General features: G+C 41.1%; 1 protein-coding gene and 1 long non-coding RNA gene across 4 annotated transcripts; one reads left to right on the top strand and one right to left on the bottom strand.

Moving 5' to 3' along the window:
* Positions 1 to 1977: 1977 nt before the first annotated feature.
* aldh16a1 (aldehyde dehydrogenase 16 family, member A1) lies at positions 1978 to 18858 on the bottom strand. Of its 3 annotated transcripts, XR_012596540.1 has the most exons (19): positions 18573 to 18858; positions 15378 to 15477; positions 15109 to 15235; positions 14170 to 14327; positions 14005 to 14082; positions 13462 to 13649; positions 13167 to 13325; positions 12436 to 12594; positions 12018 to 12174; positions 11776 to 11851; positions 11532 to 11637; positions 11235 to 11371; positions 10228 to 10398; positions 8080 to 8284; positions 7788 to 7973; positions 6933 to 7058; positions 3623 to 4576; positions 3486 to 3547; positions 1978 to 3338 (listed from the first exon to the last, which is right to left on the bottom strand). XR_012596540.1 is itself a non-coding variant. In XM_074655161.1 (17 exons), exons 1-17 carry the CDS (start codon positions 18660 to 18662, stop codon positions 4409 to 4411), a joined length of 2391 nt encoding a protein of 796 aa, XP_074511262.1. In that variant the 5' UTR covers positions 18663 to 18858; the 3' UTR covers positions 1978 to 4408. The 3 variants fall into 3 exon arrangements, 1 of the variants encoding a protein (XP_074511262.1); XR_012596538.1 differs by having other exon boundaries at positions 1978 to 3547; XM_074655161.1 differs by having other exon boundaries at positions 1978 to 4576.
* On the top strand, positions 9733 to 11913 carry LOC141780103 (uncharacterized). The gene is made up of 4 exons (XR_012596548.1): positions 9733 to 9775; positions 9869 to 10382; positions 11242 to 11426; positions 11549 to 11913. It is a non-coding gene; the product is annotated as an uncharacterized LOC141780103 (long non-coding RNA).
* Positions 18859 to 19147: the final 289 nt, after the last annotated feature.

Here is a 19147-nt window from a genome sequence, read left to right as displayed (position 1 = left end):
GACTTTAAGGGTCACACTGGTTCTGTTCACATGACACCATTCTCTGTATCCTACCACTTCCTGGTACCTCATTTTCCAACGATTAAATTGAATCTTTAAACTGCCATTTTAATTCTGCTGGTGAAGGTAACTTGAAGTGAGGAAAATGCACTTTTTTTTGGCCAAATCCAGCAAATATCTCCTCACGGTGTACTAGCTGACTGTTCTGTGTGTGCACTGACAAAAAAACTTGTTCATACACAGTATTGGCTTTGTAAATAGGAAACAAAAAAGGGGGTGTTTGTGCTCAGGACAGGTCAGGATGTATAAACAGAGAGGCAGTAGGAGCGAGAGGGACGGTAAATCTGGAGGGAGTTATCTGTTTGGGTGTGGAGTTCAAATATCAACAACCTTTCACCAGAATTGTGACTCCATGGTTGTGTCAGAAATTCCATAATAACATACTATTTAGTACGCTAAATCTGAGAATTTTTTGTATAAAACCAGTAGTATGCAAACGCTGGACACTACGGCGGCATAAATATCCCACAATAATAGTAATAATAAATTCAACCTATATAGCGCTTTTAAAGAACTCAAAGACACAATGCAATGCGGTAGTGATAACGTTAATAACAGACGTTGACAGACAGCTCTGTAAAATCAATAACGCTTCAATTTAACAGTAAGTATAAGATTTCACTTTGCTAAGCGTAATATATTTTTTAAATTAAATCAGACTTTGATTCTCACAAACCGTTGTTTTAGTCACAAGAGGTTGGCACGGGTTACCACGGTTACGCGTCTCCAACCCTCAAGGAGGCTCTCACAAAGTGAAGACATAAATTACTGCTCAGTGCGTCTGAAAAGATACATACTGCTGCTGATACACACAAAAGTATGTTGAACAATAATACACATTGCGAGCATGTAGTGCGTAGTATGTAATTTTGGATGAAGCCCACCTTTAAGCAGGTTTTTTTCCTGCTTAAAAATGTGACTAAGAGAAAAGAAAACACCTTTAATTAACAGACAATCCACTGAAAATGTTTGGGATTTCAAAAGTGATATGTTAATTTTTCAATGTATTTGTCACATTACTGCTGATAGTTACCATAACATCCAGAACTACAGGCGAACATCACTGCTACATTCCAGCTGTCTCTTTATTATAGAAACTTCTAGAAACACTCTTGAGGTTGTTGACTTTAGAAGCATATGACTCTGCTTTTTCAGGGTGGACACTTTTCACATAAGTTACATAACTCTTATATAAAACCTGCATGGAAGATTGTTAATGTTAGTTAAAGATGTTGTTAACCACTCCTGGGCCAGATCCTGGCATAAACATTTGCCCATGCAAAAAAAAAAGTGAAATAGTTTACAAAACACAGAATTTTAAGAATAGATTGGCGGGAAGACATGCAGGGTTTTTTAATGGTGTCAGATCCACTGTCAGTGTACACCTTGTTCCCCAGGATATAATAATAAAATCCACCATAACCTGTGATGCAATAAAAACTGAATTAGAAAAGATAAGCACTTGTCATTACAGCACAATGTCTGAGGTTATAATCTCTTTATATCCCACATTCTCATACTTAAAAAAAAAAGTGACTCAGCAATTTAGACAGCACCCATTCTTATTTTGTGCTGTGTCACATAGCACGAGTCAGTCTGTCTTGTATAAAAGGAGATATCAAGTTCAACTGAGGATTGTGCTGTGTCATTGTTATGACTCAGCAGATTCCACAGTTTCAAGGGAGGAGTCTTGTGACCGAGGGAACGTCTGACAGGAAGTTTATGTCAGTGCTGTGCTGGCTGGAACCAGTTTGGGAAAATAAAAAGAAGAAGAAAGTAAAAAAAAAAAAGGAACCAGTAACTGGACAAGATGTACTGGAAACTGTAAGCTTTAACCAAAATGTGTCCACTGGCCTGGACTTGGATGTCACTGACGTGTTTTCTGGCTGAAAAAAAAACCCGCTGACAGTGCATCAATTCATTGAATTATCTTCTTTTAATTATGACATTTCAACAGTGAGACCCACAGTGTCATTCTCTGGAAACACACATACAGTTTTGAAAAACTATCTTTTTTTTAACAAACTAGATTTCACTGGGAATGTTTAATGTACTTCCATGGCTAAAAGGTCACAGTATTAGAGTATAGTAATAAAGATATACAGTACAGTACATTTGCGTATTTAGATTGTATTGACACAAGATTGATCGTCATTGACAGAACTCTAAGGCAGATAAGGTTCCAAGTTGTAGACTGAAAAAAAGGGATGGATTTGTAGTAAAAATGGCACTTTGACTACAACTGATTTATTTTATTGAAACAGTGATAGCTACAATTGTTTAACTGATACTTTATGTCACTTCAAAATATACAGTATATAGTCTGAACACTTTTTATTCCATGGCTCTGCTACTAGGGAAGCCCTGAGAGATAAGTGAGATTTTTTTTTTCTTCTGGTGATCCATTTTTCTAAGTCTGATCTAAATGGTTTTCTCTCCTGTGTTTATGACTTAACAGGTGATAAAAAAAGGTTTTGCCACGATCATAAAAGTCATAAACACAGGGGAGAAAACAATTTAGATCAAGCTTAGAAAATGGATCACCAGAATGTTTTTTTCTCACTTGCCTCTCAGGGCTTCCTGCAAATCTGCCTGAACAAAACACATGCTGACCTTAGAGTCAAGATACAAGAGAAACAATGCAATGACCAGTAGAAAAAAAGAATCAGAATAGCAGATGATAGAGGTAGAAAGTCATAAGGTCCTGTGTTTATGATTGCAGAAATAGCATCTCTCTTTAACCTTTGACTTATACTTGCGTATATTTGGCACAACAGGCAATAATGTCACACAGAGATGGCTCTAGCTCCAATGGAGAGAGTTTTGGTTTTTTAGAAGGGCAAGGCTCGCATTATTTTATCTCTTTATTATCAACACATCCTGTCAAAACACCAAAACCAACAAAGAATTGACCCCACGAGCTAGTATTATCTGTGTAGACATCCTTCATTGTCATCCATATACTGTACACTTAAAACAAGATGTATACCATTACATTTAGGTGACATATTCTTTCATTATAAAGGAGGAAAAAAAATTAGTTTATTCTGAAACATTTCTACTGCTGCATCTCTAAATGTGTTTATACTAGTCTGATGTAGACAGATCTACACTGACTGTCTTTATCATAATGAAGGAAAATGTAATGAACACTTCCCCCCTTTTTAGTATCAGTGACAATTTTCTTTTATACCATGTTAATACATCAGCAATGCTGCCGACATGTGACCTTGATCAAAGCAAATATCTTTATGTTTATAGTAAAATATTTTCAAATCCTGTCTGTGTTTTAAGGGCTCTATATTTTTTTTCAATATTAAATCTGTATATATATATAATAATATATTTAATCTCAATTTTCTTATCTTGCTCACTCACTAATAACCTGCTAAATAAATCACAGTTGTCAGACCCCGGGCCTTCACGTCCTTCTGTCCCTGATGCTGATCTTATTTTAAGGAGCATTTTGATCCTTTTTGTGGGAAACGTTACATTTACGCATTTTGTTGAATTATATTTCTAACAAAAGGTAACAGGACAGAGTTTCATATTCCAACTTCATTTTAAAGATGTATGTTCATTGTTGAGTATCTCATACGACCTTATGGTTTCATCAGCCCGATGAAACCATAAAGCTGTTAAAAATACCTGAAAAACATGCGTCTGTGCTGCATATTATGACATTTCCATGGTTATAAGATTTGTGTTAACTCCTTTTGCTTTGATTTTGTTGATGTCATTTTGCCATTTTTTTCTGCGATGGCTGCTTGGTGCCACATTCTTTCGGGTTATATAACTTCATACTTGGCCACAACATGTTGGAACAAATCACTCGCTCACAGGCTTCCACAAAAATATGAAACTGTGGAAAACAGTGAAAACAATAAGAAGCACTCGTAATCGACAATTCACAAAACGCCTTAATGAGCTGGATAGCTAGAAATGAGAATCCTGCTTTTGTCTATCTCTGTCTGAAATCAAGGAATCATTGTTTTGAAAATTACAAAGAATTCTGAGTAGTAAATCTGCCAACGTTATGATTGTAATCTGCATATGTGCCGCAAGAGAATAGAAAGCTTGACTTGAGGCGGAGCAACAGTAATTAATGAGGGTTGGGCTTAGTAAACAGTCAATTAGTGGGGGTATGTGTTCTTAGTTCATTTCATTGACATCTTGTGATTTCATTTGATTTCTTGGTAGTTAATTTTTGATCCTTCCGTTCAAATCTACATCCTACAGGTCACAGTTTAACTCTACAGGCTGATGTTACAGTGGATATCTGCAACTCCCCCCCACCCGCTTTTCTTTTGTGTCACCTTCATCTTTCGTTCTCCCTCTCTCTGTCTTTTTATGCAGTAGGAATCCAGACACTCTTCCACTGGACGGCGTTCCTCCACATCTCTTCCAGAAGCGAGGGATGAGACTGAGTCCAGTCCTTCCCTCCATCTTCCTTTTGACAGAACAGGCGCAGGGTTTTCAGAGGGCTGGTGCAGGTGTACCGGAGGTAGTGACAGCCCTACGGCAGGAAAACGGAGAGCATGAGTGAAGATGATAATATGTGGTCGGACTGGCTGATAAGAGTTCTGACAGTTTTTTAGGTGTCCTGCAGGGGTGAAAGTAGATTGCAGTTCTTGCTGATACTACTAGGCTACCCCAACCTTCACCGCTTGATATTGTTCTTCTCCCACCCCCCAGCTTCATGCATCCCTGAACACATGATTCAATGCCTGTATGGTGTACAAAGTACTTAAAAACACTTGACATCATGCATTGCAAATTATTTATTTATAATGGCGAAAGTGCTGCAGAATCATTTGTAAATGTTGACACAACTTTTCAAGTTTTGAGTTGTTGTTGTTCTGACGGGGGGCATTCATGTGAATTTTACCAGTTAGGAACTCATATTTCCGATTATTCCGACACCACCTGGATGCAGCACAAATGCCCTCTCTCGCAATGTTATTGAAAGTGAAACAGAGTGAATTAAGCATTACACAAAGTGATTAGAGATATGTGATACACCACACAGTTGTACCGACAGAGAGACATTGCCTACAGTAGTGTACAGATGTCGTTTCCATGGTTGCCACGCATAGCGCCTGGTGTTTACTTGTGAAGCGCTTGTCTGCATGCCCCTTTTCCTGGTACTGCGTACCGGCACTGAATCTTTTAGTGTTACGGAGTACCGGACCGTGCCGGCCTACTTTCACCCCTGGTGTCCTGGGTATTGTTCATTTCGGAGTGACCACTTAATCAAATCTTGCCTTCAGGGGGCTCAGGTCTCCCTCCCTCCACGTCCTTTCCCAATTTGAAATTTGAACACTGGTGTATTGCCGTATTTCCACTGCATGGTACGGCATGGCTCTACTCAATTCGCTCTTTTTTGGTTTTCCAATAGAAAAAGTTGCGGATAGGACCTGGTACTTTTTTTGGTACCACCTCAGTCGAGGTTCCAAGCGAGCTGAGCCGATGCTAGTTAAAACACTGCTGACCACTGATTGGTCAGAGAGAATCGCCACTAGCGCGACACAGGAAAGCCTGCACAAACCAGCCATTTTTTAAATAACCAAGCTATCATCAATAGTGGTTGCAAAATTGATATGAAACGATTCAGCGAGTGTAGCAGTGGAGATGATGTCACGGCAGTTTCACGCTGCAACGCTACAGCGATCAGCTGAGAATCCCACCTACACTGACGGGGTACTATCTGCAGTGTTAAAGGTCTCATATTATGCTCATTTCCAGGTTCATAGATGTATTTTGATGTTGCACTAGAACAGGGGTGCCCAATACGTCGATCGCGATCTACCGGTCGATCGCGAAGGTAGTGTGGGTAGATCGCATGGCATTTAAAAAAAAAAAAAAAAAATTTTTTTTTTTTTAAATAGACGTCAGCCAACAAATTGCAACACTGTTTCACCTGAACTCATCTGGAGTAGAGGATGAGATTTTGACACTACAAGCTGACATTCAGTCCAGGGCTCATGGACAGTTCTGGAACTTACTCACAGAGGAAAAGTACCCCAACATGAGGAAATGTGCTACCTCCTTGACTGCATTATTCGGCTCCACTTATTTATGCGAGTCAGCCTTTTCCCACATGAAGATTATTAAGTCCAAATACCATTCCACCTTGACTGATGATCATTTGGAAGTGTGCTTGAGGCTGGCTATCAGCAGCTACTGTCCGGACTATGCATCCCTGGCTGATTCCATTCAGTGCAAGTCATCAGAGTAAGGTAATGACAAAAAATGTACAGAGTTATATTGTACAATATGGGTTCATGCAGTTATGCAAGGTACACCAACATATATTGTACATATAAAGAATACTCAATATATTTATAAATAAATATATGTTTTGCATTTTTATAGTAGGTAGATCATTTTGACTTGGTCATTTTATAAGTAGCTCGCATGCTGAAAAAGTGTGTGCACCCCTGCACTAGAACATGTTTACATGCTGCGATGTTCAAAAAAACCTTTATTCTTCTCATAGTGTCTCTCTCACTCAGCCTGCATTTAGCCTCTGTCTGAGAGACCCTGATTTACAGCCTGTCTCCTCCCACTCTGCTCTGATTGGTCAGCGTTTCTGTCAATCAAACGTCCTCAACACAGCGTCACAGTGATTTTCCACACCCATTTCCGGACAAATGGAGCAGGAGAAAAAGAGAGAGGATGGTCTTTTATGATACTATGGTGACCTGTAGACACACTGGGGACAGATATTGATGTTTAAAAGACATGGAAAAGTGCATTTTGCATAATAGGTGACCTTTAAACAAATAGAGTACGGGACCTAGTACCGAGAGTGAGTCGAGCCAAACCATGCAATGGAAATGAGGCATAAGTGTAGCCGTTTTAGTCCTCACCTCAGCACTGCCCCAGTACCAGATGGCCTTGAAGACGCTGTGATTAGCCAGAGCCACTGTCAGCTGATCTCTACTTCCTGAAATGACGTTTACCAATCCTGCTGGCAGATCTGAAGACTGCAGCACCTGAGGAGGAAGAGGAGGAGGAGGAGGAGGAAAATCAGTGTTTACAGATACATAGACAGGTGAACACAGGTGTTCTCAGTGGTGGTTACTGATGTTGTCAGTTAGAGATAGGGCCGTACCGAATAGTTCGAAGCTTCATTCATAACATTAACATTCAATTGGTTGGCATTTAGCCTTTCAAAAATAACATTGTCACTGTACTCAAAAAAGTGTTTGCTCTCGCGCTTGCCACACACAAAGGAAGGCACACACTGACGAGATATATTCATTAAAGAAAGTTGATTCACTAAAAAAAAACTAACTCATTTAATCTGCTGAATCACTTTATGAAATTGATATATACTGTATATGTTTTTTTTTTAGGTTGATGACATCATAAAATATGACGACAGAATGACTAATTAGAGACAGTCTGTCTCCTGATTGTTCCCAGATCGAGCATTTAAGGTATTTTCCCCTAAACTGTGGTTTACCTCTCACTACTAGATCATCCAATTCAACTGACATTTATTTAAAACCTGTGAAGTTCTACTCACTTATACTCCCTCACTTCTTGAACTGATGCTTGGTATATGTACTTGCGGTTGATGTTACTTTTATTGTCAGTTCTATTTCGCTGCTCTTGTTTTTGGTTTGATATTTTGTACTAAATGCTTTTATCGTGAAGCATTTTCTCACTTTTGTTACGACCAACTCGCTGCGCAGCACATTAAACATCTTAACACTTGCCTGAATGAAGGCCAAGGCTGGTAGTGGATACTTCTGACTGGGGACCATGACGACGGCGTTGCCATTGGCGATGGCCGCCCCAAGCAGTGTTACCATAGAGAGGAGGGGATTCTTGTCTGGGAGGACAACCCCCACGACTCCCAGGGCTTCAGGGATGGAGAGAGCAGAGCCAGACTGTGGCAGAGGCTGAAGGAGAAGGACACAACAAGATGGAAATTCGACCAATGTTCATCTCATTTGATCATTATTGGAGAAGTTTATATAAACTTTGTATAATATAAAAAAGCCTCACCAGAGTTCCTCCTTGGATTTTGTCGCAGTAAGCCGCCCAATCACTGAGCCTGGCGATGCTGAGCTCCACCTCCATGTCAGCCTCGTCCATTGAGATGCCGGTCTGAGCTGTGATTGATGCAGCCATGTCCCGCCTCTTTGCCTCCAGGCCCTTGGCCAGAGAGTAGAGTGACTGAGCGCGTGCAGACGGACTCTTTTTCATCCAGCTAGAGGAGGGGAAGGACGTAAAAAGAAATAAAATGTTTATGAAGAAGCCACGGTGCCAACACTGACATTCTGTGTCTCTCTTTGTCAGGTTGCATTTCATTATTTTGGTTGTGATCTATAGACTGAGAATGATGGTGGAAAAGCTAGGGCTGTCAAAGTTAACGCGATAACGCGTTAACGCTGATTTGTTTTAACGCAACTTGCAATTTTTAGGTTGTAGTGGGCTCAGTTTTAAAGCTAGAGTGAAGTTACTGGTATCATATGAAACTACAAAACCTAAAGAATCCATTGGTAACAACCATCATACTAGCTTATTGCGAAGGAGGCTAAATAACGCGCCAAACTCACGTGAAATTTTTGCAAGGAAAAACTGGCATGGCCATTTTCAAAGGGGTCCCTTGACCTCTGACCTCTAGATATATGAATGAAAATGGGTTCTATGGGTACCCACGAGCCTCCCCTTTACAGACATGCCCACTTTATGATAATCACATAGTTTTGGTCAAGTCATAGTCAAGTCAGCACACTGACACACTGACAGCTGTTGTTGCCTGTTGGGCTGCAGTTTGCCATGTTATGATTTGAGCATATTGTTTTATGCTAAATGCAGTATCTGTGAGGGTTTCTGGACAATATTTGTCATTGTTTTGTGTTGTTAATTGATTTACAATAATAAATATATACATACATTTGCATAAAGCAGCATATTCGTCCACTCCCATGTTGTTAACAGTATTAAATACTTGACAAATCTCCCTTTAAGGTACATTTTGAACAGATAAAAAATGTGTGATTAATCGCGATTAACTATTGCCAATCATGCGATTAATTGCGATGAACTATTTTAATCTATTGACAGCCCTATTAAAAAAGTGTCCTGCAGGAAACCCATTCTGAGCACATACTGTACGTTTAATGGTTTGTGTGTACCGACTAGAAGAGCTATGTTTTATTGGATTTCAGTGTAATCAAACGCTGTTGATAGTCAAGTGCTTTTTTGGATATACTGCGTATGAATCAGCACATTTGTCAAGTTGAACTTTAACTAGTGATAAACACAAACAGCCCACTGGATTGTGAAATATATTGCTGCCTATCTGGATTGTAAACATGCGTGTCCTTGTGAGAGTCTGAAAGCAGGAATAAACGTCTTTTATAAAAGGCCAAATTTCACCTCTAAAAGTTTTATTCTGGGCAATTGACAGTTTAAAGCTCTGTAAAATAGGTTTTACATTTTACCTAGGAGAAGGAGGGTGTTTCACCCTGGGCCACAGTGAATTATTTGCTCGGTGTATTTAATGTGGTTAGCAAATGTTGAATCGTTTTTTTGTTGCAACTGTTTATATTGCATTGGTATATTCAAATAGCAGAGGTGTAGACTCGAGTCACAAAGTTGATGACTTCAGACTCGACTTGACAAAGTAAAAAAAGACTTGCAACTCGACTTGGACTTTAACACCACTGACTCGTGACTACACTTGAACTTGAGCGTTTTGACTTGAAAATAACTGATACCTTCCCCCAAGCCCAAAGATTAAAAAGGATGTTATTTAAAAAGTGTGTGCCCGAAGACGATACCGGAGGTAACTCCGACAGCGTCAGAGATGATGGGTTTATTTACTTTGTTGAGAGATCCTTTATTGATTTGTTAAGTGAAGTGGTGTTTGTTAATTTGTTAATTTTTGACCGCTGAACACATTGCTGGCCCAGTGGAGGCTACTGATATTTCAGAGCCAAGATTCTAACTTGCATAAACTTCAGTCAGATAAAGGATCCATGAGTCAGGCAGACTAGATTAACATATTCAACTAAACAACCCATCTGTTCCTGCACTCTCTCTGCTACTAAGCGTCATATCGCCTACCGCCTATTTGTTTTTTTTTGGCTGGACTTTGCCCAACTTGAAAGGTTTGTGTATCTTTGTGTAGCAAAGCTCTCTCACCCAGGCTGGACTTTGACAGCAGCCTCCACGGCGTTACGGACGTCTTTTCGGCCTCCATCTGAACAATAGGCTAACACGCCGCCGCCCGCTGGTGACTGCACGGCCACACTGCAGCCAGACACTGATTTACATGGCTTACCTCCGACAAACTGCAGGTAGGTCTTTGGAGCACTGAGGGGAGAGGAGGGAGGAAGGGAGTGATGCATGTGGACAGATATGTACAACATCTTGTTAATCCTACATGTATTACTGTATGCTGTTATTTATATTATTTACTAGGGCTGTACCGAATAGTTCAAAGCTTTATTCATAACGTTGACTTTGAAATTCTAAATCAACATTCGAGTGCTGCGCAGTTTTATATTATCATTATTATTATTTTTTTTGCATGTCTATTCATTGTGTTTCAACCTGGTATTTGTGCACGGTTGCAGATAAAGATTAGACTACACTAATATTATTAGTATTATAATATTTGTCGAATTAAATTCCAGTGGTGGCTGCGTAGGATTGTTTCCGACTTCCGGCTGATCCAAACATTTAAAATAAATCCAGAGCGTTGTTAAGTCCAAAAGTCAAACATGTTTTTATCTAACGAAATATTCTGCTTCAATAATTATTTGCCGGTTAGCCTTTAAAATACATTTTCACTGCGGTCAAAAACTGTTTGCTCTCCCGCTTGCCGCACACAAAGGGAGGCACGCACTGACGAGTTATATTCTTTAAAGAAAGTTGATTTAATAAAAAAAGACTAACTCATTTAATCCGATAAAACACTAAATTCAAATTGAGGATTTTGTTCGAGGATTTTATTTTATTTTTTTAGGGTGATGACATCATAAAGATATTCAAAGCTTCATTTGAAAACCTCAATAGAATCTTTGAATGTAGAAAAAAAATTACATTCAGTACAGCCCTAATAATAGTACAATATATTAATAATATGCTTATTATTCCTTGTGATACCTTATAAACAGGACATAAAGTAAAAAGAGCATTAAACCCACCTGGCAGGGTCTGAGTCATCAGGAATGACAGCTGGGGATGCTGCTGTTCCAAAGTTTGAACAGTCCATAGAAACAGTGGAGGAACGAGGTAGAGGAGGAGAAGAAGAAGAGGACGGGTGTAGAAACTGGTAGAGACCCTGGAAGAGAGCAGAGAGGAGGTCAACATACAGTACAAGACTCATCTACATAGTGGTTAGTAAGATCTGTTATGTTTGATCCCTGCAGTGGCTGGTGTGTATGGAGCCCGACAACTGAATAAATGTAGTAAAGGCACAAGTTGAAAATATAACTGAATACCTCCTGTCCTCCATCAGTGCAGGTGCCGCTGTCTTTGTGACCAGAGACAGGCAAACAGGGGTCCGACACAGAGTGGGAATTCACCCACACTGAGCCGACTGACAGACTGAGGAGAGAGGAAGAAGAAGAAAAACATCAGTAGGGAGTCAAAGACCTTCTCACAGCAGATATGTTGACTTGTCAAAGTAGGAAAAGCACAGTTGTAGGAGAAGGGAAAGAAGAGGAAGTGTGTGAATGTGTGCACCTCTTAGCTGTCTCCAAAGCCAGTGTAAGGTCTTCAGTCCAGATGGAGGCTGCCTGGCCATGAGGACTGTGGTTTCCTGTGTAGAACAGAGACTGTTACCGTGGTACAAATGGAAATATTAAAATACTAAGTGCATTACTCCTCTGAAATCTGTTTTTATTGAACACAGAAACTGCTGTTAACCAGGATAACTTCTTCAACTATCTTCACTCATGCATCTGCATCCTCGGAGCCTTCCTTACCGAGGGTCACTGCTTCTGTGTTGCTTCTGAAGGTCATGAGGGGCAGCAGTGGTCCAGGAGAGGGGCTGACCACAAATGGAGAGGAGGGGGCCGCCCCGCAGAGCACTGTGGGAGGGTACTGAGCATCTGAAGGGGGGGCAGTGCAGGACTGAACCAACTGGGGACCAGAGAGAGAAAAATAACTGATTTTCATTCACTAACTAAGAAAACCGAACACCTGCAGGTTACACATCATTATTACTTTTAAACTCCTACCTACTTTCTGGTTTTGGCGTATGTTAAAAAAAAATCTAATTCAAGTCCAGTTAGTTTCCATCCCCGAAGTTATAGTCATAGTGTGAACTTACTCAACTGTCAGTCACTCAGTTGGAACATCACTGCAGCTAAGCACAGCTTGTCTTTGTGTTTTTTGACTAACCGTGGCCCCCTGCTGCTGAGCATCCTGTATTGCAGCGTCCACCAGGACCCGCTCCCCGAGACTCTGCAGGGCCACGCACTTCATCCCTGCCATACGGAGCCTGAGACGGGCCACCACGCTGTCCAGCACACTCTCCTGCACGCACAGCACCCAGTGGACCTGAGCAGAGAGAGGAAGAGAAGATTGTTACAGCATATATAGCTAATTATTTCGCGGACCACCTGACAGAGTGCCACGGACCTCACTTTGAGAATCACTGCTTTAAAAACACCAAAGTCACACAATAACACAAACAAACTAACTGATCAAGGCAGCGGTAGACCAGCAACTCCCGTGTTCTGCGAGGTAAAATTACTGTTTTTGTCAATGGAGTCTGGTGGCTGTGAAGAGAGTATAGATAACAGCTGCAGTTCCCCGCCGGAAAAAGCTGTCTGACGGCAAGGTAAAGCGGTGAAAATATTCTAAACAGAGCGTACACTTAAACTGATGGTTAAAATACATTTTGCTCCTGCCCCAGTTGCTCTCATGTTTGATACTTCTGTCTGTTTCTCCAAACTGGAGGCGTGCCGAACATCATCTACTGTAGGTAACACACTGACTATGGATAAGCATCTCATACAACCCCACTTCAAAAAATCCAAACCTTTTATTTAAAGAGAAGTTGTGTTCTTCTGGGATGGCATGAGACACACTCTATCCTTCTATATGGGATACTTATTGGTGTAAATCACCTCTCTTTTCTTCTTGAAGGCCGTCTCTATCACTGCGTCCACTGCGCTGTCGATGTCGGCGGACTCAAAGATGATGAAGGGACAGCTGGCGCCGATGTAAGGGGAGACAGAAACGGGAACGCCCATCGCTGCTGTGTCCTTACACAGCATCACTCCATCCTGAAAGAGAGAGAAACGGTGTTGTAGTGATGCAGGACATTTTGGTAGCATTAAAAACAGCTTTGAAAGCTTTATAACAAATGTAAAAGGTAGGTTCCTCTGGTTAAGAATGTCACACCAATTTCCTCACACGCACCTGCTTGTTGCCGCTGTAGGTGACGTAGCTGATGCTGGGGTTCTGGGCCACTTTGGCACCCAGCGACATGTCACTTCCTGTTAAAACATTAAGAGCCCCGGCAGGAAGCCCTGCTCCCATAAAAAGCTGCGCCAACAGGAGGGCTGGAGGGGCGCTGCTCCGACCAGGGACAACGATGACGGAGTTGCCTAGAAGGAGGCAGGATTCAATTAAACTCAATTCAATTATAACCTCTTAGAACAGTTTTATAGAAAAAGATGGATTTGATTAAAGCTGGAACAATTAGCCAATTAATCAATTGAAATTCAATCTGCAACTATTTCCATAATTAATTCATTATTTCTTAACAAAAATGCCACGTATTTAATGATTTCAGCATATCAAATGTGAGAATTTGCTGATGTCACTTGTCTTCCATGAGTATACAGTATCTTTGAACATTGGTCGGACAAAACTAGATATTTGCCGACATCACCATGGGCTCTGAGAAACAGTGAAGGGTATGTGTGTATGTGTATGTGTATGTGTGTGTGTGTGTTTTACCCATGGCCAGTGCTGGTAGGACTTTGAGCATAAGGGAATAGAGAGAACAGTCATCAGAGACGACTACTGCCACCACACCTGGGAAACCGGAAAAATCAAATTTTTTAAAAAACTCTATTGAGAACGAATATTAACACCAAATGCTTCTTTGTAAACAAACCTCACCCAGTGGTGTCCAGTCGGTGATGAGAGTGTCCCTGAGCTGAGCCCAGCTGCTGTAGTACTGCAGCAGTCTGATGAGGATGGAGGGTGAGCAGGACGCCTCGCACAGCTCACACAGCTCCGACACACACTGACCGTGCTGACCGAGGACGCCCACCAACCTGTTAGCGGAGGACAGGACCTTTAATCTCCACATTAGGACAGTGGTCGAAACCAGTGACGGACCTGACCAATTTGGTGCACTTGGTAAGACTTTAGCTGGTGCCCCTCCACCTCTTTTTTTTGTGCACTCGCAAAGCGTGCCCTGCCGGGAGGTTCTTAAGCAGTGCTATTTTTGTGCATCCAGGATTGGCATAAACTCAGAACCTGCTTATAATACAGCTACCGTATTGACCTTGATTATGAGACAACAATTAAATCTGACCAGAATGCACCAGTCACCGTAACATATATAAAAAAAAAAGGTAAGCTGATATACATCTTTTAAATGAAATTGTGTTGTTTGAATAGGCCAAAAAATTAAACTGCAGCCTACTGGTAGGCCTATTTCTAACATTATTTAACCATTTAAAAGTGAAAAATAGAACCAGGTTACATTGTAATTACACTCTGCCTGTCTCATTGATCATCGGGTTTCCGCTTTTAAGACATACAGTGGTATCGTATGAATCTTTAGATTGCGATGAATCCGTTGATACCAAACATGTCATGCCAGTGCCCCGGGAATGAAGGTAAATATCACTCCAAAGTTGAGCTGTCTTTACCACAAGGTCCGCGGCACCTCCTTGGCAAACGGCAGTGTTATGGCCAAGCTGTTTGTGCCCCCTCCGGCGCTCGGTGCCCTACGCACAACACGTGACGTGTGTGTGCCTAGCAGCAGTGCTGGTTTAAACAGTCAGTGTGTTGAGGTTCCTGAGATGTGTGATGGTGAGTTTGTCGTACCTGAGCAGCACTTTGGCCCTCTGGTAGCAGCTCAGGCCAGCCCAGGCCTTGTAGCCTTCAACAGCTGAGGAGGCACACTGGGAAACATCGTCCTCCACAGCGCACACTGTGCTGCACACGGTACCACCTGGAGACCAGAGGAGTGAACAACACGCTCAGTTTCATCATTTTTATTCAAAGTATTGTATAAAAAAAGATGATAAAACTGAAAAAGAGCTAAGTGTAAGCTGTGTAGGTTTCATCACAATGTGATTTCATGCTGCTCTTACCTTTAGAATCAGCCAGGGAACGACTCTGTCTGTCGGCTGGACGGACAAACTTGCCATCGATGAACAGACCCAGAGAACGGGAATGGTGATCCAGCCAGGCCTGGTGTAGAAGGGAAGAACAGTCAATATTCAAACTGCAAAGGAAGCCTAAAAGATGAGAGTGAAACCTGGCTGAGAGGTTTTTGCCATCATTAAGAAAATATGTTTTACAGTACGTGATCTTATGATAAGTAGACGGCCCTAAAAACACCTCCAAGTACACCCAAAATACAGCAAGGACATTAGTACTCACACAATAACATTCAGACGTGCTCAGGAAGGCATGTATCTATGCGGGTAATGTGTATAGCATACACAACTGGAGTGCCTTAAAGGTCCAGTACAAGGTTAGATTTTTTCAACACATTAAAAAAAAAAATAGTGGCAGCATTTACATTAACTACCGTTTATGTCACACCTCCAAACATCCAGATGAAAGACAAAGGGAAAACATTGAAATCATCATATTAAAAACCCTATTAAAAGGTGCCAATTGCAAGATTGGGAACATTTCTATTGTCTCAGCATGGCTCTCAACATAATGACGGTTGAGCTAGCGGCTCGTAGCTAGCAGTGTCAACAGCGTTAACAGTGAAAACAAAGGCAACACTGTTGACAAAGATGACGGTGTTAACCTGAGGGGGAACCGGAGGGTGGGCGCTACGCTTCCGTGACTACGCCGACGGTCAGGACGGCATTATCAGCTGTAACCGCCATACAACTATATTTCTAAAATCTTAGTTGTGGGTTCTTTACCCTGTTGGTAGTGCATCGCACCACACAGCTGCTATTAGGCATTTTTTCTGTTGTTTGCTAGCAGACAGAAATGACAAGGAGGCACCTTCACATAATACAAAGTCAATAAAGAGCGATTAAGTTTTCCCCTCCGATGTAGGCGGGACTTAATTGCACTCTGTCGCTATGTCAACAAAGCACAGAGAAGCTCAGATTACAACACACACAGAGGGAGAGCGACTTCATTCTCTGCTCAGGTAGACATTACTCCTCTGTATCTTTACATAGATAATAGTTATTTGATGCTATATTAATGCTCTAGATATTGTAAAGAGCACCTTTAAATGTGCAATAACAACACAACAAAGATCAGTGACATGACAGCTCACAGTTACACTTTCAGGCAGGTGAGTTTTCCAGGTGAACAGCCGTCAGAAATATTGACTGTAAATAGAGATCAAACTGGAATGTTGATACATTCAACACATTTCAAAAAGGCCAAGTTGTGCTCATTTAAAAAAATAAAAAAACGTAACTAATTAACCCATCTTTTATTTTTATTTAAGTTTATTTTGTATTATTATTATTATTAATTTATTATTTACCTAACATTGGTGTCAGTTCATATACATCACATATTTTACATTGTTAAAAATATAGATATCCATAGTGTCATTTAAGCTTTAAAATGTGCACATGTAAGTATGTTATGTTATATCATGTACAAAATGAGGTGGTGCCTTGATATAAAATAAACTTTGGGATCCACTGGTGTGTAACACAAAAAACTCCTGAAAACAGTTGGATACAGTTGTTTTTACTGACGCCAAAACAGGACAAAAATTAAGGTAAATGTGCATTAAATTCACATGTGGCCAGATATTTCTGAAATGCACTCTGATGTCTGAACTGCAATCTCTCTCAGCTGAATGCAGACACAATGCAGAGAACCTCATGAACCTCTGCTGGACAGTGACTGATAAAAGACGGGGATGTCAGGCAGAATGTGTCAACTATTTACAGACTGAAGACCAAAGTACAGAGCTCACCATCTCTATGAACAACCAAGCTCAACTTCTGTTAGCAACGTAGAAGAAACTAAAGCTGCTCTGATATCACGTTATAATATTCCATAGCTGCATTTCTCCTTTGATGATTAATTCAGTATCTTGTTACAAGTGTGTTATATACTGTAGTTTTTTGTGCATGTAAAAGGTCTGCAAAGTTACAAAGTCAAAGTCCACACCAAAGGGAGTTAATTTCCCCCACAGAAACACTGCTGCTGAACTGCCTGAAACGTCTTGTTTAAAGTCCTGCCTTTTCTTCCGCAATGTGACCAAGTAACACATTTGCATAATACATGCCTAGCAGCTAGTTTGGCACGCCCTCAAACAAAGCTAGTTAGAGCGGAGCTGAAGCGGAGTCAAGGCCTATTGAAAGAGGCTGGGCCACGCGTCATCAACGCGTCATTTCTTTTAGTTACAACAGATGCGCAGTTAAATCTGGTCTGCATTCGCCGAAATTGAGTAGATCGCAACGCACGACCGCATCTTCAGTTACACTGCGCATGTGTTATAACCCATACCCCAAGACCCATGTCCGCCATGGATGTATTAAGAGAACTCGATACAGCGTTGGAGGCGGGTCCCCGTTCATTCCTATGAAAGTTGTTCCGTTGAGTTACAGACGTCTCTTTCCCAATGTAAGTCTATGGGAAAAAGTATTTTTTGGACCAATGGCATCACGTGACGGACACGGAAGTTGTAGTACCACCGTTTGTTCACTACGAAAGTTGGGATCAATGACCGGCGCTCTTCCTGGGGGCTTGGTGTCCGCCCTCTTTCAATAGGCCTTGAGTGGAGTCAGAGAGTTTGGTTCGGTTGACCAATCAAAACTGAGAGGGCCAGCTGACCAATCAGAGCAGACTGGGCTTTTCAGGAGTGGGGTCAGGAGCTCAAACAGAGTTTCAGACAGGAGGGTGAAAAGAGGTGCTGCAGCACAGCCGGTATGAGGACATTTTTTTTACATTAAAGCATGTTAACATGTTGTAGTAGAAACCCCAAATACAAGTATGCACCTGAAAATGAGCATAATAAGTCCTCTTTAATGTTCTGATTTGACTCCTGGAGACACTGACTCAATTATCAAAAATTATGTGTGTGGATCTCCCATAAGTGGAAACATGTGTCCAAACATCTGGCTTCCCCCCTTGACATTTCATAACTAACTACTGTAAGTCACATGTTTTGTCTTGTGAGTTACAGCTAGCTGACAGTTTAATGAACTTCACATGAGTCCAATGGTCTAAAAGGAATAGACTAACACCATTGAGCAGTAAAACATGCTAATATTTTATACTTGTATGCCAACCCATAGCTGTTGAATATCTTCTTCTGTTGTGAATTAGGTTGATAAGTTTACCTGTGCAGTGGCAGTGCTGGAAGCTGCAGCTGGTCCGGACTCCATGCTCTGAAAGATACTGTGCACTGTCTTGATGGTGCTACCAGCCATAATAGTTACAGGTCAGTGAGGAAGCAGGTTTCTCTAGGGCTTAGTACTCGTTTCTCAGGGTGAAAATGTTTACTTTGAGGCTTGTAATATGGAAACCTGCAAGAAACTGAAGAGAAATGGCCAACAGGAAGGCGACACAGGTCCCACTCAACGTCAAATGCAACGTGCTGCTAGTTATACTCCCACTGTAGAGATGAACGTGCAGAGATAATGTGGCCTACGCAGGAGCGAGAGGGTTCCCTCCTGCGTACTTCCGGTGTTGTGTTCGGTTTCTCAGAGTTAATTTATTAAACTGAATTTAAGCAAACAACGTAATGTTTTTTTTTTAAACAATATTTTTTATTGAATTTTAAATATAAACATATATACATACATACACATACAGACAGACTAACAATATTAATAATTAAATTATACAATTAAATGTTTAGTCAGAATTTCAAAGAAAGAGAGACATGACATTTCATGTATTTCACATATCTAAC

Source organism: Sebastes fasciatus, chromosome 13, assembly GCF_043250625.1.
Source record: "Sebastes fasciatus isolate fSebFas1 chromosome 13, fSebFas1.pri, whole genome shotgun sequence".
Classification (NCBI taxonomy): domain Eukaryota; kingdom Metazoa; phylum Chordata; class Actinopteri; order Perciformes; family Sebastidae; genus Sebastes; species Sebastes fasciatus.
The sequence above is the reverse complement of the archived record's forward strand: the minus strand, read 5'-3'. Positions and strand labels throughout refer to the sequence as shown.

Excerpts from the sequence above, each read along its gene's own strand:
- aldh16a1 (XM_074655161.1), bottom strand. The coding sequence starts at position 18,662 with ATGGCTGGTAGCACCATCAAGACAGTGCACAGTATCTTTCAGAGCATG. Across the intron at positions 13,650-14,004 it reads CCTACCAGCACTGGCCATGG|GCAACTCCGTCATCGTTGTC; the intron begins GTAAAACACACA and ends GCCTCCTTCTAG. Across the intron at positions 13,326-13,461 it reads CCTACAGCGGCAACAAGCAG|GATGGAGTGATGCTGTGTAA; the intron begins GTGCGTGTGAGG and ends TCTCTCTTTCAG.